Source organism: Solea solea, chromosome 2, assembly GCF_958295425.1.
Source record: "Solea solea chromosome 2, fSolSol10.1, whole genome shotgun sequence".
NCBI classification, from domain to species: Eukaryota; Metazoa; Chordata; class Actinopteri; order Pleuronectiformes; family Soleidae; genus Solea; species Solea solea.
The window spans coordinates 16484370-16507602 of record NC_081135.1 but is presented as its reverse complement, the minus strand read 5'-3'; the positions used below and the strand labels follow the sequence as shown (position 1 = coordinate 16507602).

At 38.6% G+C, this 23233-nt stretch overlaps 1 protein-coding gene across 10 annotated transcripts in view; it reads right to left on the bottom strand.

Annotated features, from left to right (window-relative positions):
• Positions 1-2681: 2681 nt before the first annotated feature.
• atp11a (ATPase phospholipid transporting 11A) overlaps positions 2682-23233 on the bottom strand; it is a 69902-nt gene continuing 49350 nt past the window's right edge. For 2 of the 10 annotated variants that reach the window (XM_058617212.1, XM_058617237.1), the window contains exons 21-32: positions 22896-23073; positions 22707-22809; positions 22413-22558; positions 22257-22316; positions 21348-21475; positions 20199-20334; positions 16199-16222; positions 14893-14958; positions 14687-14790; positions 13126-13291; positions 8833-8960; positions 2682-5022 (exon numbers count right to left, since the gene is read on the bottom strand). In XM_058617212.1, coding sequence (XP_058473195.1) covers positions 4854-5022; positions 8833-8960; positions 13126-13291; positions 14687-14790; positions 14893-14958; positions 16199-16222; positions 20199-20334; positions 21348-21475; positions 22257-22316; positions 22413-22558; positions 22707-22809; positions 22896-23073 — 1408 coding nt within the window. In that variant the 3' untranslated portion in view covers positions 2682-4853. Of the gene's footprint in view, positions 5023-7671; positions 8961-10537; positions 10642-10965; positions 11060-12746; positions 13002-13125; positions 13292-14686; positions 14791-14892; positions 14959-16198; positions 16223-20198; positions 20335-21347; positions 21476-22256; positions 22317-22412; positions 22559-22706; positions 22810-22895; positions 23074-23233 lie in introns of those variants that run through there. The other 8 variants (XM_058617246.1, XM_058617274.1, XM_058617266.1 and 5 more) reach the window with 8 other exon arrangements.

The following is a 23233-nucleotide window of genomic DNA, read 5'->3' as shown; positions in this document are numbered from 1 at the left end:
GCATCATAGTCACACAGAAAGGCGGTTTGTAATTAGCTTTAATGAAAAGAGTCTTCTCAAGACAAAAGAGTCTTTGCCCACATGGGTTTCCCATACGGGTCCATGTAACTCAAACCATACCTGCATAAATTGCCCACTTCAGAAACCATTTCCACTTAGTAAACAAGTAGTCTGGAAAGGATACTTTGTGGGCAGGGGCTTGAAGTGGGAAAACACGGGTGGGGCCACCATGGAGTATACCATTCTGATGCCAAGATGAGACATGTACCCTCCATCCATGGTTTTTGAAGGAGTGGATCTGTTAAAAAAAATAAAATAAAAAAAAGTTCAGAATCAAGCACCACTATGTGTGGAGTAAGCATGTTCTCTGTGTGTGCGTGAGTTCTCTGGCTTAAGTAAGTGGCTGTGTGTCTTGCGATAAATACAATTCACTCCTAAATTACAAAATTTTCACTAGGGGCACAACATTGGTCTCTATTAGGTATAAACCTCAAGGGTACAAATAATGCTGCCTTCCAACTGTAGTAGGAACCCACAATTTCCGAGGTCATGGGATGTTCCTTCCATGGCAACATCCCCTGAACTCAGATTTCCAATGCTGAGTTAGGATTCCAAGAGGCTGCCTCAATGAGGCGAGCCAGCGAGCTAGTACATGCCTCACGTACACCCCCTCTCAGTTGGCGGGCTATTTAATCTCCAAATTTTCCCAGCTCTCTCTTTCCCCGTTATGTCTTTTTGCAACAGAGTTAGCTCCGGTTCTCTGGTAGTAGCCTGAAGTTTCCCATATTTCTTTATCAAGCTGTTTTTGAATGGTGAATGGTATTATATTGTGTTACTGTTGTTAACAGTAGATATTACTGATGGTGCTGCTGCTGTTGTTGCTGTTGTTCTATAACTTAATATATACATTTTCATATGTATATTTAATGTCAATTTTAAAATAGAGTGTAACTCTCAACATGTGTTGCGGGGGCCCCTCTGACCAATTATATTTAGGGCCCCCAAAAGCTTAGCAGCAGCCCTGCTCACCGGAGCTTGTACTAAAAAAAGTACCTGGTACCAGGTACTATGCTAGTGGAAATGCAACTTAACTGTGCCATGCTGAGGCGAGGCGAGTACAGCCTGTGGAAACACTATGACACTGTGGTGGCGTCTGCAGTGGACGGGAAAATACTGGATAAGCCGATCAGGAGAGCCAGCTCTGGACTCCACTGAGGAAGTGGGTGAGAGGACCTCGCACCACCTACACAACACTGTGGGAGATTTAAGCAGCTCCTTCAGCAGCAGACTGCCATCAGACTGTATGTAATGTAAATATCTTGACAATACTTTTTTCTCTTGTTTTTATATTCCAGTTTTATCTCACTTTATTGTTAATTGTATTTGTATTTACGACTGCCTGTTCAATTAATATTTTGTACTTTGTGCAGCTAGATTATGTGAATTTCCCTCCTGTTATATCAATAAACTGACTGTTGATATTTTAAAGTCACCTGTTGCTGGTGAAGCTGGACGTTGCACAAACACACAGGTAAATCTGACTGGTGCCTCTGATTCTTAGACCTTTCTCTGCCTCCATCATGTCATTATAAGGATATGAAGGCTTGATCTATGGATTATTTCCACTGGACTGGGACTGTGATTGATTTATATGATAAGATAACAAACATAATCTTTATTTTTGTAGTATTTCTCAAAGCAAAGTTAGAAAGACCATTTTAAAATACATTATATATGCAAAAAAAAAAAATATATATATATATATATATATATATATACATATATATATATAAACTAGACTTGAGTAAAATGTGGAAGTGTGAGTAACATTTATGGGGCTTATTGGCATACATTTTACAATGTATAATATATAAAAATAATTAGTTTTTTGTATCCTAAAAACAAATCTCTTAAATGTACTGTCGGGCCTTTAGGGCCTTGCTTTATGAAGGCTACCATCCTGCACCATCGTGTTTCTACAGCAGTGAACAAACTGCTGTGCTTAGGAAATGGATGGGTGAGTGGGTGATTCTACTGTTTGCTCCAATCAATTATTATTTATTAAACATTTTTAGAAAAGTGTACAATGAGGTGAGAGATATTCAGCTGTGATACAAAACTTTTCATTCTGCTCTTATTCTCAAAAAGACTATGAGTCAAACCTTGGGAAACCCAATTTATGGATAGAGGAAGCCACTTTTTCGTACTGCATTTGACAATTTTTTTCCCCGTGGATTTAACCTCTGACAGTCGTTCGCTAGATATTTCACCATTCTTGTCAGACTAGCAGGTTTCATCGGCTGCCAGCTGTAGAGGAGATGACGTGGATCAGCGCAGATGAGAAGTGAAAAGGATAAATCTATCCAAAACCTCCATTCTAATCTCGTTTACATGCAAAGATGAAGCGGGCAGCCCTGAAGCAACTTAAGAGCGAACACAATCTGAGTATCTTTTTTCTTTTTTCACCACAGCTGCTGGCTGACTAAACACATCATGGTCTGACTTCTCCTCATGCAACAACCTCTTTGATTTCATCAGCTTCAGATATTTGGAAACTTCAGGTACCTTAGATTTGGCAAGTACACATCAGAAACACTCTGCTGCCTCCCTGTGGTTGATGCATGAAGTGCAAACATAGATGAACAAAGACGCATGTTCCCTCATTTTTTATATTTCTGGCTTTATTTGTGAGCAACTATACAGATGTTTGATGTCCATAGCTACACAAAGATTGGCAAAAAAAAAGAAGTACATTTTTAATATGACTCTGTTAAAAACTGTATACAAAAAGACCCCAAAACTGTACATGTGTATACATGTATATATACATATATATGTATATATACATGTATATACATACTGTGTGTGTATATGTGCATACTTATATATGTATACTGCATGTGTGTGTACAGTGGTTATAGTTACTACTGGTTATGTGTTACACAGAACACGACACAATAATACATGATAAAAGAGACACAATTACATTCTGTTTAAAGGCTGTCAGTTTCTTGAAACACCAGGACAGTTGAGACCTTAAACGCACCATTTAATGGCTTTGAAGGTCTTTCTACAGCAAAGTGTCAATCACTGGACGAGACGTTTCAGTGCAAGGTGAGCAAACGCCATGGAAATCTCTTTTTCTACAACACGTACGAACACAGGTGTCCAGTGTTGTTCTGTCAGGAGCCAGTGTGGCTGTTGCTTATTAATGCTTAAAAAAAACAAATAAGTCAAAATAGTCTCGAGGAAATAAAAATAATAACGTAGCCTTGCATGAGCTCTAACATCAAAAACCCTCAAGTAACTGGATATTTTAGTGAGTATACTCATTCAGTTGTCCTAGAGTTTCATGAGCGGCATATACCCGAGTGTCTGAGCTCACAGGAAGAGGAGGACGTACAGCATTTACCAACATTTATCAGCGAACTCTGGATTTCTCTCCGCAAAGACAATGTTCCTCTCAACCTTTAAGAAAATGTTTCATACATATTTTAGTCAATAAATAAACGGATGCTTGGTGATCAAAAAAGGTTATCTAAGTAAGATTTCTTTGGGAAACAGATTTTTAGAAAATAGCCAGAATTCTGAGATTGAAGTCTCCTCTGAAGTAAGAAGAAAAGGTAAGAATTAAGTTTTTCTCAGAATTCTCAAGACATTGACATCAACCAAAACATTACTTTCCATCAAAAAATAAAATAAAATAAAACAAAATTCAATACCTGGCTAAGTAAACATGCTTTGTTTTGCTTTCAGAATATACAGAATTCTGAGTTGTTGTGTGTTCCAGTCAAAATTCAGTTTTTTCTATACGTTTAATCTCAGAACTCTGAATTGAACTGAAATAAAAGATTCTTTGTGAGATGAAAGTCAGAATTTTGACTTTTTTTCTAAAACGTCTAAGATCAAAGTTAGAATTCTGGCCTTTTCATTGTTTTAACAACATACTGCCCTAATCCGCTTCTGTGTTAAATACTGGCATGGTAATGGTGGTAGAAAAAGAACAGGATCTTTGATTATGTTTACATTCATAATCCTGACAACGCTAAAGGGCCAGTTCACACAAACTACAAATGAAAAATATTGCAAATGTCATGCTTACAGTATCTGTTAAGTTAGAGTATAAGTTTGGAGATATAAATCTCTAAGATTGTATCAGTATCTTATACCCTCAGATACAATGTTGTGCTTTTTTTCCTTTTGTATTTTAGCTGAACTGACCCTTAAATGAACAAATCACAAATATTTAAGTTAAGTATAAAACCAGAATATTGAGACAAAGAAAAACATACACAGAATATTGAAAGAAACAAAAGAAAACCAGTTGATCAATGAATCAGTTCATGCTTTTCAAGTTTTTCATGTTTTTAAAGGTCCAGTGCATACAAACTGAAATGATACCAATGTTTCTGACTGTATGAATTGTTGCTTTGCATTACTCCAGAATGAGCCTTTAAATGTATGTCAGGAGCTGGGTCAGCTCAATGGAAGCTGCCACTTTGGACCATGTTTTTACAGAAGACATCAATGTACAAACTAAACATCATTTGACTTTTGATGCTAACTGAAGGCTACATACTGTAGGTTCAACAACACACTTAGAGGGCAACTGCAACAATACATTGCTAAAATGTACACACTGTACCTTTAAAATGACAATGAATGAACACCTGATAGCTTGAGTGAGACTTTCCTTCACTCTTAATGTAGTAACAGGGACATTTGATTGAAAACAGTAAAACAGCATTTCAGAGACAAATGCCCTCCTGGACATTATAAAACATTTTGAATAAAAAAAATAGATATTGAACAATAGTTTAGTTTTCGTTTTGTGTTATTTTGTTGATTGATGGTCATATTGCAGAGCTGCATTTGTTCAGAACGAGCATTCTTAGACAGTAGAATTGTTTTGTTTTTGTTTTTACATTCACATTGTTTTTTCTCACGTATCCATTCACACTGACTCTCTTCATCCAAATATCGGTGCCATCACCTGCAGTGCCTTTCCATCCCAAACGCTTACTATTAGTCACATAAAAAGCAAGCAAAAACAAGTCAGCTACAAGTTTCTCTCGCGGCAACAACGTTTTGGTTCATAAAAAAAGTGACATCATCAATTTGGGATGTGGACGGATGGAAGGACAGACTGACAGAGGAGACGAGAGGGTGATGATGAGGCAGAAAACATTCACATCACTTCAGCAGAGGGAGAGTAAGGGGGAGGTAGAAAGAAAGATGGAGATGGTATTTTCATTATACTCATAAGAATGTGACAAGCATGAACACTCACTAACCACAAAACTAAAATAAATCTATATTTGACAGCAAGATCTGTGTGAGTATGAATATATGAGTGAATATCCATCTATCTATGCTGACGAGGATCCATTCCACAACAGTGGAAACACAATTCTAGGGCTCAAACTAATGATTATTTTCATAATCGATGAACTCATTTGTCCCTAAAATGTCACAAAATGTTGTAAAATGCTGAAATCTGTTTCCCAAACCTCAAAAAGATTTTTTTTGTTTTTTGTTTAGTCCACAAACCAAAAGTATTCAGTTTTAATAATGTTTCGGTTAGAAACCAGACAATACTTATATTTAGAAAGCTGTAAAATCAGCTGTTGTCAAAATAGTTAACGATTAATTTCGTAACATGTTTATTACTGTTTTTTTGGAGTCAGTTAGACTTCCCTTTCTCGCCAAGAACTCTAAATTTCACATCACGTCATTGTTTGAGAAGTTTAAAAGGAATTCATTTTTACTTTTGATTCACTACATTTCATTAGTTTTTGTCATTGTTTGGTACATCCCTGTAACTGTGAAGATGTGTGAATTTTATACTATTACTTTTCACGACTGTTTTTGTTGACGATCATTTTTAGAAGTTGTGCTAGTTTTGTGTTTTGTTTTGTTCTTTTTTGAAGGACGTCCGCTGCATAAACCTGTGGCTTCTTCACCGATCCTGACATGTTTTAATATTCTATTTTCCATCTGGATTTTATGCTATTTGTATTTTTAATAAAAAATAAATAAATAAATGAAACTATTCTTGCTTGTGTAGCAGCTTTTTTCTTCTTCCTTTTTTAATATGAAAATAAGTTCACAAAGCACATATAATCATATGATATCAATGTGGCAGACGTGTGCATCCATCACTCACACACTCTCTTAACAAGTTATCCTGTTATGTAATATGATATATATTTGTGTCTTCATTTAAGTTTAATTTTTTTCCCCCAATTTCCAATGCAGTGATTTTACACAAAGTATGGGACTAATACTGAATATCAACTCATCTCTAGTGAAGACCTGGATGGATGTACAGTGAATGTGCTCGCTTTAATAAATGCTTGTATGACCAATGAGAGAATCTCATCAATAATGTTAAGTATTGATTTAAGGCATCAGTTTAATCCTGAGCACTTGACAGAACCCTTTGGTTTACATTTTGTTTTGACAGGTTTCTTAAAGAAATACATCAGCTGTTGCTCAGAGTCTTCTTTTCTTTGGTTCATATAATATCTGCCTTATTTAACATTAAGGCATTAATAAACATCTAGCTCTACTTGCTTAAAACAATAAGGCATATTAAAAAAACATAGCTTTTTCTCTCAGCATTATAGAGAAATATGAGATCTATTAAAGTGCTTCTTGAAAATAAGGAAGCAGACATAAATAGAAAACGTCGACTGATTGTTGGCCTGGCAGATTATTTGGGCATTTTACTGATTATTTGTATCTGCAAGTACCATGGCAGTCTCTTACTCCTTATTAAAATCCATTATCAAATGTCCATATAAAGGAGATTTACATTTTTACTGTAAATGCATACTGGTTCAAAAGTTTGGTTATCTGCCTCATTAACTAGTTATAATTGGTATCCATATCGGCCCTGAAAACCGATATTTGTCGACCTCTAGTACACACTAACATAACTAGCTATCAGACACACACATCTAATCCACTCTACACTTTCTACGAGGGAATGAAGCTGGTTATTAAGACTTCTGATACAAACAGGAGAAAAGACCATCTTAGATCCACGTTTCCAAAACTAATGCTGCGTTCCATTTACATCGGAAGTCAAAGGTGACAGTGAGTGACATCACATCACCCCCCAGTTGAGAACTCCAAAACACAAATGTATCTCGGGCTAGCCATTGTTAGCAGTACCATTCGATACCAGCACTATACAAAGAGTGGAGCAACATGTCCACTGTTAAAAACAGTGAAACAGTACCACAGTATGTAGGGCTGGGCAATATATGGATATTATTTCTACGTATATCTATATCCTGACATTTAGGATATCATAATATCATGAAAAGGTATCTGTGATGACTGTTCTTCCTATTAAAGGCTGTTGTCACCATATTTATTATATTGAATACATTTGAGAAATTAACTATTATAGATGGACTCAACAAAATATATTTTTAAAAAAAATCACTTAATAACACTTGTCATTTGTGTTACAGCAGAATTTGACCATAGGCAATTTGATTGTTTCTAATATCCTTCATTTAACATTATATCACCAAAGAATAAAGCAGGTATCATCTGAAATGAAAGGTAATAACTATATTTCAAGCTGTAAATACAGTTATTAGTTAGTTAGATATTTTATTTTAGAGTGTATTTACAGTGTATTGTCACTCTCCCAGAGAAACCGCCTGTGTGCAGCTTTATATTTATCTCCTATAACGGGAGAAGTCATATAAAAGCCCTACTGCCCAGCCTTACCTTTAAGCTTGATGGAAATATTGATTTGATTTATATCAGCATACATATATATATAGATATCGAATGATACAAAAAAGTATATCATTATAACATTTTCTCCCATATCGCCCAGCCCTAGTACTATGTGTGTGACCGATTCACTGGGAAAGAAATATGACAGAAGTTTGTATGGTGGCAGCCACCTTTGCTCCGAGTTCCGAGTACAAATGGAACGCACTATAAGGTTTTACTTGTCTAGTTCGCTAGTCTACTGCAGCCGCTCCTTACATCGTTGTAAGATCTGACTCCAGAGTCCTATGGAGTATTTCTGAATAATAAGTTTGCACACAGGCAACACCAGTTAGTCCTAGAAAGAGACGGATCAGACAAGGTGGAAAGGACAGGAAGACGGGGAGGGCAGGAGTTGAAGAAAAGAAAATGGTTAGAAAAAAACGTGTGCTGAGAAAGAACACAGATACTGTCATCATCATCATCATCATCATCATACCACTCACAATACATAATATCATATCATGTCAATACTATTTTTTATATATATACTGTAGGTCATATGAATCTTATTAAATGAGAGAAAAGTACACTCCACTGCCAGCTATAAGAGGCAGACATAATTATGTAAAGGGCTAGTGCACATATTTTCAGTCTGAAGCTCTTGAGTTGCTTGTTGCTGTGACATCAGTAGACTGAGCCTTTAGTTTGCTGTGGTCCAGTGGGTGAGTGTTTCATAAATGATCCCACACTTGGCTGCTGACGTGTGAGATGTTTTAAAAGGTAATTCTACAGTCACTGATCAGGTACTTTTTTGATGATATTGCATCAATGCTCTTCTAGCAAGCTGGTCCACCTCTGGACCAATTTTCTAATATTACTCATTTGGTCATTTCAGTTCCAACCGAATATCAATGTATCTGATATCATTGATTAAGAATAACTATAAACTAGACTGAAGTTTCAGGCCCCATCCGATTGTAGCCTTGGCCCTCCCTGGAGCCATCAGCAAATTGGAGGAGAGGGGTGAAGGTGTAGTAGTCCTGTGTTCTTTGCCAGCGTGTGAACATGAGTTTCTTTTTTAAAGGTTCAGACCTTCTAGGGTTTTGGGCGATCCTTTGGTTTCCTGAGCCTCGCTGGTGGCCACCAGCCTTGGATGGAGTAAGGAGAGACGACAGGGGGGTGAACTCCGAGAGGTGGCCCTCATAAAGTCTGTCAGCATTCTGTATATGAAGAGTAAAGAGAGAGGCAAAGGACGCACAGAGGGAGAAAGAAGAGTGTGTGACATGTTAGTTTGTAGAGCTCATAAAGAGCATGGAAAGGAGTTATTACAGCTGGCCAAATGTAACATTTAGGGACACATATTTTTATATAATCAAGTCTTATCCAATAGAGCTCCAGACATCATGTGACTCAGTTTGCTCACAGCACTAACATTGCAGGTAAAGATGTAGCGAAAATGACCGGTATGTTACTGGATTCAACCTGTCAGTGATCATTGCACACTTAAAATACACAGAGATTGACCGATATGGATATATCTGATCTGTATAATGCTTTTTATGAGTTTGGAAAAACCCAGACAGGACAATAATCCAGACCTGCAGTATCCTGATTTTATCTTCAACTTCCTGAATAAGTTCCCTTCATTTTAATCCAAGAGCTAACCATGAAATAGGGTATGTTGCTTTTGGGTTCCCATCACTCTGTCTTCTTCTGCTCGCTGTGAAAACATTAATAGCAGCATTTCACCTTCGCTGTCTCTCTCGATCTGTGACCTGTGTAAAATGCTCTCCCGTTAACATGACTGTTTTGGCACAGCATCTATCCACGATCTTCACCTTTGTGATGAAAACAGCAGGCGAAAAGATGAGTTGTCTGACATATTGCTAGATTTGTGTTGAGTAGTATAGGTGAACAGCATCATTGTTCGCCACGTTACTGCTATTGCGTGACTGGAGCTCTATAAGATATAGTTTTCTAAAATTGGTGTGGAAGAGCCTGATCCCTGCACACAATCCTGACTGCAAATCTCTGGGGAAAACCTGGAGGTATTAGTTTTATACATACTGTATTTCTTCAGCTGTGCAATTTCAATTAGCCATGCACTGTACAGTACCACTGTATGCTTGAGAGCAGTAATTCCCGCAACACTGGGTCATGACCCACAAATTGGTCGCTGGAAATTTGCATCACATTTGCAGAATCTTTCCAAATGTTTTTGTTCAGATTTATGTGCACATGTTGCCAACATGCATACAATTTAATTTACCAAGCATCTCTTGGAAATGAGTCTTGCCATCTTTAAGAAGTTTGGGAAATGCTGGTTCAGTGGGCTGTCAGTAAATATGTGATTACTCTTCCTTCAATGTAACTGGCCAGTTGTAAATTTCATTCCTTTTTTTGACACAAGCCATAATGAAACCCAAGCACATGTGAATAATGCACCATGTAACACCACAAGCATGATTCTATACAAAAAAAACATGCAAATGAAACAAATGAATTCATCACCATGCATAAGAGCCATTTCCCACGGTAAGTAAACCTCTGTGATACTGATAGATGTCACAAGAGGGCACCAGAGTTCCACATGAATGGATATCTAATAGGATTGAAGTGCATGATACCATACCTGGAGAAGATTCGACCCTCACACAGCCAAACAAATAAACACACTGCAACTCATGGTTAGTTAACCCCATCACAGCAGGACATTAAAATCACCCACCCACCACTTTCCACTCCAACCATTTATATACACACACATACACACACTGTGGTCAGGTGTGTGGTTTACCATGTTGAAGCCCTCTAGGTTTCTGTGACAGCTACTCCATCTAGTAACGAGTCAGAACTCTGGTAGACCAGCGCTCTGTCAAATTCTTTTTTATCCCTCACACTCTGTGGACACACACACACACACACACACACACACACGACCAGGTCACACACAGAAATACACATATTCTGACTTCAGTATCCAACGAAAAGCAATTATAAAAGCCAAGAAAAAATTATACAAGCCACATCTCACTGGACACTTGTTGGATTTGCACTCAGGGCTGTTTACTCTGCCTGTGTAAATCCAGACATAGATGCACATACATGCACTGGCATGCAATCAGACTATTAATGCAAACACATTGGGAGGCAGAAAGTAACAGGATCACAAAATCAAGGACGTTACATAAGTGAGAGAGGGGAGGAAAAAGACAGAGGGGTCACCTCCAGAGGGGCTGGGTTAGAAACTGATTCTGCTGGAGGTCTGAGACAGCATGAAGATGGTGGAGGGCTCGGAGGCCAGGCACCGACGCTTAGACTGCCATGGAGGAGAACCAGAGGGTGGAAAACAGCAGGAGAGAGGATGATGAGGAAATTGGGAATAGGGAGGAAAGTTAAAGTTCTGAAGATGATTCTAATCCATCAACATGCCATATGGTCAATTTATGCCATTTGATGAGTTCTGAACTATACACAATGAACAGAGGTCTCAAACTTGAGGCCTGTGGGCCCCCAGTCGAGTGGCCCACCACATAATATCATATTATAATGAAAACATGGCTGCAGCCTCCTCTTCTTCCAGGGCGTGGAAAGGTAAAAGGTACAATATAAGTGGTACAACAACAAATGAATAAAAATATACAAAAACTTATATTTTAATAAAAATAAAGCTTATTTTGTGTTTTATTTGTACATTTTACATATGTTCTGTCTGCTTTTGTTATTTACAACTTTATTTTGCATCAGAAATATGCTTTAATTGTTAAGTATACCTCATTCCTTTATGTAATAACTTTATTACAATGGAATATTATGTACATGTTAGAATGTTAGTCATATTCGGTCAGGTTGGTCCATTATGGCGGTGTGCTCAGTCATAGCGGCTCTGATCAACCCTCCATCTGACCTCGACATTTCGGTGTGCAATACCGGTTGTATAATGACAATAAAGATGCTTTCCTTTTTTCCTTTTCATCTGTGTTAGATTATATTAGTCTTGTCACTGTGACCACAGAAACAACTATATGCACACTCCCAAACCACAAACTATGGATGAATACATCTGTGATTAGTCTGCTGAAGGCCTGTGATGCTGCTTTCCGGACAGGGGACCAAGGCACCTACAGAGCAGCCATGTCCAAATGAAGGAAAGTCATCAAGAATGTGAAGTGCTGCAACGGGAAGCGTATAGAGGAGCACTTAAACAACGCTGACATCAAAACCATCACAATCTATGCAGACAATAACACCAGCCCACAACACAAAGCAAGCTCAACTCTCCCCGAGGACCTGAATTGCTTATTTGCCAGGTTTGATTGCAGGGATCAACAAAACACCACAATGTGACACAGCAGAAACCCCCGCCAAGTGCACTGGTGCTGAGAACCCATAAGGTGAGACAGATCCTGAACCGCATCAATCCACACAAAGCCACTGGGCCTAACGGTGTACCAGGGCAGGCCTTGCACAGGCAATTGTCCCAAAATGTCTCAATCATCCCATTTCCAAAACAAACTGTGATCAGGTACCGACTACCGGCCATTGGCCCTGACACCGGTAGTGATGAAGTGCTTTGAACGACTTGTTCCATCAAACATAAAAAACAATATTCCACCCTCTTTAGACTAATATCAGTTTGCCTATAGAGCAAAAAGGTCAACCGAGGAGGCAGTGTCAGTGGCCCTCCACACTGCCCTGACTCACTTGGACCAACGTGGCTATTTTGTGCGGATGCTATTCGTTGACTATAGCTCCGCCTTCAATACCATCTTCCACATAAACTGGCCACAAAGCTTAATCTTCTCGGCCTCAACATACACCTGTGCAACTGGGCTCACGACTTCCTCAGGCAGGTCACAGACAGGGGGAAGCAGATCCCCCCATCACATTGAACATGGGGGCACAACATATATATATATATATATAATTCTACATTCAAAGATGGAAAGATGGAGAAGTAAATGCAGAAATTTATGCATTCACGGCAATAACTAGATTTTGGGAGGAAAAAGGATTTCTCGAGGGAGAGAAACATGATAATTTGAAAATACTACTATTTTAAGAAACCAAATCTTGCTACCAATGCAAATTGGTAAATAATAGATTTAATAAAATAGGAATCAAGACATAATTCTTAGATGGTAATAAACACTAATATACTTGTCTTACTTAGAAATAAAGCAGCACTGCACAAAAAAAGACAGAGGAGATTTGTGACTTACATCCAACAGAACAGGGACAAATCCAAAACCAGCATACATCTGCTGACCCACATCAATTAGACATTAGTGGTCAAAAGTGGTAAATGTACACAAGTAATTATGTAATTATTTTTACATATTACCTTTATGTTAACAACATGTGTGAATATATCAATGTACCCACCTGTATGCGTTCAGTGGTGGTTGGCCACAGTGCCCTCCAGATCACCTTCTTCACCACATCTGGCAGCAAACTGGCTGTTATCAGCAGAATTATACTCAGCCAGGCCGGACCACTGGACAACATCTGCATGAAAACATAATACATCCTCTGATAGTTGAGGAAAGGCCTGGAGGAGAGGAGAGAAGAGGAGAGGAGAGATGAGGAATTTGGTTTTCAAAGCCCCTTTATTGACTCACTTCAGGGGGGAAAAAAAGTCACTCAATACAAGTTAAATTCCACAGGAAACAAAACCTTAGAAATTTAAAATTAACTCCCATTCCCTCCCCACAGAACATAAACGCCACCCAACGCCCATGTGCAACAAAAACTCTCAACATTGTTCATCTTTAAATAGTATGTTCCACTCTTAGTCTGGATTGAACCAGAACAGGCACCGGCTCAACAGCACCAGCATCCTGTTCCTGGATCTTTGAAGCAGTGCTTCATAAAAAACAAAACTGCTTGCTGACAGGACACAGGGAGAAACCCTGTTCTGAAACATTCCAAAATAACTTCATGCAGGTCAGGTCCAAGTCTTCCAGAAGTGTCTGTAGAGAGACCATCAATCCCCGAAAGATGTTGGGGAGTGAGTGCAGGAGAGCTGATAACAACTTCAGCTGTCTTTTGACAATTTGAAAGTCTGCTGGCATCACTATCAGAACACTGTGAAAGCTGCTAAGACGAAACATTTTTCTGATATTATCTGATCAAATTGCCACAAGCCTTGTGTTCTTTTTAATACCATTAACTCTGTTCTTAATGTTCCCCAATGTATCAACATGGATGGAGTTCTTCAAAGGTTCAGTGACCAGAGCCCTCATCTCACCTCCTTCATATAACCCATCAATCTTGGCCTACTGCTCTGCTGTCTTTGACCAGTTTGAGCCTTCTTGTCTCCCTTTTTTTAGTCCGGTTCTCCTATAGATGATACCGCCCCCCCCCCCCCCCTTGCCTTTTTAAAGAGGTAATGTCTGTCACCTTGGACCATCTGTACTATTATTAATAGCAGTTTGGTACCTCAAAAGTTCAAACATGTGGTTGTGCAACCATTGATTAAGAAACCAGGTCTGGACCCCACAGATCTCTACAATTAGACATGTGACATGTGTTTTTTTTATATTTTAGTAATATAATAGTATAAGTAGTATTAGTATATTAGTAATAGTATATTTGCTTATTTTATGTTATTTTAATGTTACTGTACAGCACTGGGAAACTGTTGTTTTTTAAATGTGTTCTATTAATAAAGTGGATTGGACAGATAGTTTTGCCTGTTGTGATTAATAGTTGTCATTAGTAGTTGTATCCACATAGCTCATTACTGTGTCAATATGTGATCTTGGAATTTATTGATATTGCCCAGCCCTACCTTGATAGATGATTTACAGGAGCTGAACTTTTTTTTTATGATCTACTGTATATGTTTGTAGGTATTTTTTTTTTCTTACTTAAGTACATGATTTTGTGTTTGTCTCTTTGTCTGAAAAAAATAGTTTTTGACAAAACATAGACATTTGTTTACCAGATTATTCCTCCCCACAGCAAAGAGAAGACCACAAAGAAAATCAAAGAGCCCCAGATGACAAAATGGTTGATCCAAGTCCAGTAGTGAGTATCTAGAGCCAACTGCAAGAGAAATACAAGACCTGTTAATACCTCTCCTTCATATACCATTGAGCTTTAATGTAGTCTTACTTGAGCAACTGCATGTCCTGTTAATATGTTTACCTTAAATGTAACTGTGAAGACTAAAACAGTGAAGACCAGCGTCCCAAAGGTCCAGTTTCCAAACATCTATAGAAGCAAATTACAACAGCTGCTGTTAGCTCAACATTTCACACCACAGATTCATGTAAACACACAGTGTGGTCACTGTATAATGTCACACAATCAGCAGGAAACTGTTCGAAAACATTTTAAACATGTGACACACAACTGGGATTCAAACTCAGGGATTCACAGGTAACTGTACTTGTATCATTGGAGTGCAATTATTAATTAAGTATTCAATAAGGAATCAATCAATCAAACAGATGGCAGGGAATCGGGTGTAGCAGAGATCATCACATGATATGATGAAAGGGAGACATGAGATGTCTTGAAATGTGTGACATGTGACTTGTTTTTAGATCCTCTCCTCCACACTCTCATCACATACGTCTTCAATTCAGGACTACAATCAATCCTAGCCAGTGTGGTTCAGTTCTGACCTTATATAGTGCAGTTACAACTGTTTTGTGTTTTTTGGCGAGTCATCACCGCCTACACCGTGTGCCGATACGTGAAGCTGATGGCATTAAATCTGTAATGAAGTTTGTTCAAATACAGCATGTGTGAAATTGCCGAAATCTCCCCCCAATCTCCGTTCAATCCAAAATGGCCACACTCCCATTGGGTTTTTGGCCATTGGTCCACATTTAGTTTTTTGTGTGTTCCAACTAGGACTGCATCTAACAATTATTTTCACAATCAATTAATCTGTCTATTATTTTTAAGTAATTATTTGGTTGAGAAATCTTGGCCCGTGTTTTTCAATCCTCAAAATGATGGTGATGCTTTCAAATGTCTTCTTTTGTCTTTGTCCACAAATCCATATTGTTCATAAAATATTCACATTTAAGAAGCTGAAAAATCAGACAACCTGTTATAATTATAAAACATTTATGAAGGTCTATGATCAAAACTTTGCGACAATAAAATATTTTTTGCAGAGTTTCCATGCTACGCAAAGATAGTGAGGACCAGCCAAATTGTCCACACTTTCACAATGTCCTTACACTACCTTACAAATATGTAAGTACACACACAGACATGATGCTAAGGTGTTGTGAGTATGGTTTCAGGAAAAGGCAGGACACTACACTTGTATCAACAGCAGGCACTGCAGGCTGAACTAATGGGGACAAGATGAAGTGAACAGTGAACAGTGAACAGGTGATGGTTGTTTCTTTTTCAGGTCATGTGATGGGATGAAACAGTGAAGTGCAAAGTGAAACTAAGGGGACAGATGACAGAGAGACAGGGACAGGCTTACCATCTGTGTGTTGGTTGTCATTAGCTGGGAGGAAAAAAGAGAAGCAATAAAAAAGAAAAAGCAACACAAAGGTAAGAGAAGAGAAGGAAGAAGAGGAGGAAGGCCAGCAGAAAAAAAAATCATAATAAAACAAACACCAGTTTTGTAGCTGGAGAAAGAAACGTAAAAATTAGATGCAAAAATGAAATTCAGCAACTGAAAGGAGTCAACAACTTTTTGGAGTCTTAAAAACAATAGAACACAATCTGAGGGCACGGAGGAACAGTGGAAAACCTGTCATGCTGTCAAAAATGGAAAAATATGTGTCGTTTAATTCATATAAAAATGTCATAGGCATAAGACCAAAAGAATTCCACCATTTTCAGCTCAAAACACAGGAAGTTAAGTCAATCCGTCAGTTACAGGGCAGAAAAAGTACCAGTCATTTTTCTGCATTACTTGAATTATCTGGTATAAAGCTACAGATATAACATGACAGTTTCTATGAACCAACATGTTGGGAGCTTAAGATGCAGCAAAAATGAACGGGACTGGTGCTGGATATAACCTGTCAGAGTTCACAGCACACGTTACTGTAAATGCATGGAGATTGGCCGATATATCACAAAACTTGATAGTCTGAATATATCTGATCATTATATTGCTTTTTATGCAGTTAGAAACAGCCAGCAGCAACAACAGCAACATTCAGCCCTGCAGTATCCTGACATCTTGAACTTCCTGATTAACTTTCCTTCAACTTACTCCAGAGAGTTCAAAGTTTATAAGAGCCTGGAGGGAATCAAATGTACACAATGTGTTTTTGTGGCAAACATTCAACACTGGAGTCTAACAGCTAAAGAAAGTGTTGTTGTCACTGGAAGGGTAAGTGTCACATTAGCGAAAGAAATTGTAATATAAATTAAAGCTGCAAGCAGCGTTGTGCAGGACCTCGCAGCCGCCGCCCCCGCCAGCAGGCCGGGTTAGCACTGGACCCTGTGCTCTGGCCGGGTCAATTTAGTGCAGATTGGTCAACGTATGGCAATGTTATGGGTCACTTCCTGTCAGGGAAGACCTACTTCCCGTGTGCAGATCATGGCCTGCAAACATGTTAAGGGCGGATCCTTGGTCTCACATATCAAGTTTCGGACCGATTGGTCAATGTTTGGCGAAGTTAAAGGGCACTTCCTGTTTCAGCCGACCTACTTCCTGTGTGAAGGTCATGTCTTGCAGATGTGTTCAGGGCGGGCCCTTGGTACCACATATCAAGTTTTGAGGCGATTGGTCAACGTACGGGCAAGTGACAGGGCACTTCCTGTTTGGGTGACCTATTTCCTGTGTGCAGGTCATGGCTTGCAGACGTGTTCAGGGCAGGCCCTTGGTCTCACATATCAAGTTACGGGCCGATTGGTCAATGTTTGGTGAAGTTAAAGGGCACTTCCTGTTTCAGACGATCTACTTCCTGTGTGCAGGTGATGTCTTGCAGATGTGTTCAGGGTGGGCCCATGGTCTCACATATCAAGTTTTGAGCCAATCAGTCAATATGTGGGCGAGTTACAGGGCACTTCCTGTTTAGCGGCGAAACGCATAATTCAAAATTATGCGACATCGCGTTGGGGTCAAGTTCGCATTCGTAGACGTGTTCAGGGGCGGGGTCTCGTGTTACGTATGTAGTTTTGTGCGGATAGGCCAAATTATGGCAAAGTTATAGCGCACTTCCTGTTTCTTGGTGAGTCGTCGAAATTCGCCAAAATTGGCTGATGGCTGGCGTGGCCACGCCCTTTTGGATCTGCAAAGGTTTCTGATAACTTTTGATCTTGGATGGGTCTAGAACAATTTGACGCGTTTTCCGTGTTGCTACAATGAACGCCCTCAGACAAGATAGTTCAGGGGGTCAAATTCGAGATTCCCCGCGGAGAAAAATAAGAATTCCTAGTATTACAATAGGTCCTCGCACACTGTGTGAGTGCTCGGTCCCTAATAATTGCTCTGTTAACGCTGCTGTGCAGACTAGATTCACCAAGAGGTTACCATAAAATCTGTTGCTTGTGAGATTCTTCTCACTGTGAGCACATTTCTAACAGCTATTTATGTTTATTTATGTGTTGTCTAGTATGTCTATAGAGGTGAACAGCGTTGTTTCCTGCCTTGGAGCAGTTACCTTGGTTGTGTGATGTCAGCTCAGTATGTTAAGTGATCTTAGGTGAGATCACACAACCGAGGTAGTCATTTCTTCACTTTTATGGTGCTATTTGTTGTCAGAACTCTGGATTTTCAAACTTGGATACTTAAAGCAACCTCACATATCCCCAATTTAGGATTCCAAGATGGATGCATCCATACAAATACTGCTAGTTTTACAGTTAATCGCACTTCTGTGACATTTGTTTCACAGTACATTGAAAAAAGTTGCTCACATAGTATTGTTTAATTTTAAACCGTAGACATCTTGCTACACTGTTTGTGTGTAAATATCATGTCGAGCATTGCTATCGACTGGTATTGCTAACAATTGCTAGCCCGAGAAACATTTTTGCGTGCATGTTTTTTTCCAACTTCTCAACTGGAATGTGGTGAACTCGAGGGTGATGAAAATGGAACGCAGCATTAATGTCTCTTTCCGCTACAATGTAGCCACAAGAAAGTAGTTGTACTTACTTGATACATGGCACAAAGTAAAATGGAATGTGACAGGGTCATCCTCTAAAAAATGAACAGCTTCACCTGAAATGTCTGCGATTACTACAGCTGAGATTAACACGATAAAATAATTGAACGCAGTTAACGCAAGTTTTTTTACTTCTGGTGTGCACTGATGTCCGACATGAAAGCCGGAAATTATCTGCACAAAACAGTCATTTGCCTGTAGTCAGTCAGATAGGAGAGACAGAGATAGTAGCTTAAAATGGACAGAGATGAGGGGTTGTTGGGCAGGTTTCAGTTTAAGAAGCCGAGTGATGGAACCATCGATAAAACAATGAAGGAGTTTTATGCAATATTTACCAAGCTGAATTCAGCTACCACTGAAGCAGTTCATCATTCATTGTGTCACGATGGTGAGAGGGCACCCAAAGTGTGCCTGCTTGAGCAAGCTGCCAACGTTACTCTTACTGGTGACCAACGGAGCAATGACAACTACCTTGTTGTTTCTAAGGACATTCTTAGGTGGATTTATTTTTTTGATATGTTCTTGTTGGATACTGGATGGCAGTCATTGACCTGGTTGGCACTTGATAGGCCTGAGCTTATAGGCCTGAGTCTCTTTGAAACCACTTATGCAGTTTAGTGTTTAAAAAGAAAGATACAATTATAACAATGGTGTATGTAATGCACACTGTCTGATTACTCATTCATTTGTTCATTAGAAGAAAAGCAAACTTTTAATCACCATCAATCTACATTAACAACTTTCAAAAGGTGACATTAATTAGTTAATTTTTTTTAATCTCTTGACAGCCCTAATTAAAGTGAGAATATATTATCAGATATTGGCAAACCAACATCCCCTGATATGACTAATGACTATAGACTGAATAAGCTGCTACCTCCTTGACTTTTGTGCTTCACAAACTATTATTTATTTTATATTTATTAATTCTACTCAACGAAGAATGTATATCTACAATTGCTGTGACACAAATATGCAAAATATTATGTTAATTTCACAACAGAAGAGACTACTGAAGTCTCCAGTTATGTGCAGGTTAAAAAAACATACATATATATATATATATATATATATATAAAGATAGATAGATATCTCTCTGTCTATATATATATGTAACTCGGTAGCAGTTATCAGCCCAAGCACTTGTAATATAATCAACATATTAGATATTGACAAAAACTCCAATATTTTGCATCCCTGGTTGTGCCTGTCAAAAAGCTGAACAGCTTAATTGAAATAGGAAATGATTAAACTATGCTGCCACCAAATATAAATATATAAGCATACTAAAGATACCAAAGGAATAAACTGACTGGACACCAATGACTATTCTAATTATGTACACATAATTACCTGTCCATTGCTGGTGAAGGTGGTGTTGTCAAACAGAAAATAAGCACCAAAAAACAACACAATGGCATCATAAACACCCAGGATGGTCCAGTAAATGAAGATGGGCCAGCGCAGCAAAGAGTTCTTTGCAATATCTCTGCAAAAACAAATGATAACATGACAGTGAAGAGTCATGAATTGATATCTGTTTACATGAATGATGACACATTTATCGTTCCACACTGCATTAGCTGCCTCTGAGACCTACATTTGACCAGAAAAGAGTGTAATGGAATATTTTAATTTTATTTAGCAAATATGCACTGATTCATGAAAACATTACTGCTACAGGCTAATCATAAATCCTCAATAACATGATGAAAAATCATAATACATTTTTATCTATGATGCATTTTACATTATACAAGTGCAATAAAGACAAGAGAATGCATATGAAATTGCATCAAACTAAAATATCATAATAATCTTCAGCTATATTTTCCACAGTGAAAACCTGAGCTGTGATCAAAGTCTGGGATTCTGCCAAACCTAACATTACAAAGAAATGTTTGAAATTTGTTTTTTATAATAATGTTATTAAAGATTTTATGACTGAGAATGTCTAAAATGACAGAAACATCCAGACTAAAGGAATAAAACACTCAGGGGTCTCAAAACTCAAATGACCACAGGGCCACGGAGTATCTAGTCTGGTTAGTGAGGGACCAGTCAAGTGGGAAAAAAAGTCCTGTTGGGCATTATGAGCTTAAAATGACATCACAATATTCCATCATGATATCAAAATGATAGATATTTCACAGAATTTCGAAATAAAACTGCCTGTGTTAATATGGAACGATATATAGTTCACAATAACAATGCAAAGTATTTATGATGCAACATTAATCTATTACTAAAAAACATACAGAAAAAGAAATAACATATTATAACTTGATATTAAGTGGCAGGCCACATGATAACGACTAGAGAGGCACATATGGCCTGCAGACCACAAATTTCAGGCTTCTGATCATTATTATTATACACCATAATATGAAGAGATTGCCACTTCATAAGGTGAATGAAGTGCTGAACTACTGCTCTGTCCATGTATTTATTGTAGGTTTGTCATACTATGTCAACTAGTCATACTATGCTATGAACACTAACCGGTACAGAGATGGGTCCTTCTTCAGGATTTCCATATTAATGTGCTGCTCCATGAGACTGTAGAGCAGAATGGGCAGCGACGTGAAGCTGATGTTGTACAGAGTCAAGTAGGCTGTGTCATACAGAGGCTGGGGGAGGGGGGACATGTCAGTCAAACATACACTCTGTCACACCAGTGTCATGTGTATGTGTGTACTTGTACTTGCATATGTTATCTCAATCTATACCTCTTGTGGCCTAAACACTGACCTTGTTAAGACCAGTAGTCGAAGCTGACTTCTGAGGAACTGGTTAAGTGTAGGACTAAGATTCTCAGGTAGGTGTGATAAGGTTAAGGTTAGAGTCCTGCTGGATGAGTCACGTGTGCATCATGGCTGTGCTGCATCTAGCTCATACATGTGTGTTCACACCAGGTGTGTTTCACTTGCACTGCATCACGTTTGCATCCACACAACTATTATGATTATGACTTCATCTCTGACAGAAAACGCCACATGTTGTTTGGTTAGTCAGATGGAGGGAGAGAAACTCTGCAAAGCTGATAAAATAGTTTAAAAAATACAATATTTATGTTTTTCATGTATTCAGATTCAGCCTGGACTATAACTACACTGAGAGGTGTCAGTTTTATTTAATGATGCCGGTAGAATGTCAATATCATTATCAACATATCTTTTCTCTGAACCCTCTCATTTGTTGACATAGACATGGAAATAAAAATGCAGTGCAACGCATCACATTCAGTGTGAACCAGGCATTAACTGGTTTTAACTTTAATGCTTTGTTTAGACTGTCCAAATGATTACAAGTCAATGCAGTTTCCTAAGAAGAACAGCTTCACAAATCTATGTGTGTACGTGTGTGTGCGTCTGTGTGTGTGTGTGTGTGTGTGTGTGTGTGTGCTTGTACCTGTTGTGAGAAGCCACAGAAGAACTGGTAGAGGAACTGAGGGAAGATGAAACACACATTCTGGAAAAAGAGAAAAAAACAGGCAGCAGGTTAGAGGTTACAACTAAAGTGAAAGATCTTTTTATTTTTTATTTTTAAAGCAAACACTGTTTCTACCTTGTAGAAGAAGTATTGCACAAGCTCAGAAATGCGTATGTAGTAATAGTGTCCATGAACAAGCAGCAACTTCTTGAGGTGTTTGAACTTTGGGATGGCATAGTCACTGTTCCGCGTGGCTTGACGACCCTCTTTACCCATAATACCTAGAGAGGCAGAAACAGCATTGTCATTTCCTCATATTTCAGATTAAGACCAGTGTATTATTTAGTTGAAGTAGTGTTCTACTGTGTTTTCCTGTCTCACATGTAACTGTGAACTAGCTTTTGTTAATCAAATGCAAAACTGACTTACCAATACCAACATGCGCCTCCAGGATCATGCTGACATCATTAGCTCCATCCCCAATCGCCAGTGTGATGGGGTTCTCCTTGGAGGCTTTGATCAGCTTCACAATCTAGGAAAAAAAAGTTCAGGCATTAAGTCTCTATATGACATGCAGGAACCATAGAAACCATAGAAACAACACATGTGTCTCCACACCTGTGCTTTCTGGAGTGGGGCCATTCGACAGCAGAGAACAGCGCTGCAGTTACGGCAGATTTCTAGGAAGATCTCTTTGTAGTTCCCTGAGTTTGAGTCCTCCTGGCTGGGCCGCAACACAGCAGAGAGCGTGGCTCCGTCAATGATCAAGCCATAGTCAGTGCAGTCACCTGATAAACTAGACAAAAACAAGACAAGGTACTCAATACTCGGAGAAACACAATAAACAAAAGAATAAATAAATCAGGACATTTGATATTTCTATGTTTTTATCCCTTTCAGTTTTTAGTACCGCTTTCAAAGCAGCAAGTACGGCTGGATAATATGGACTAAAAATC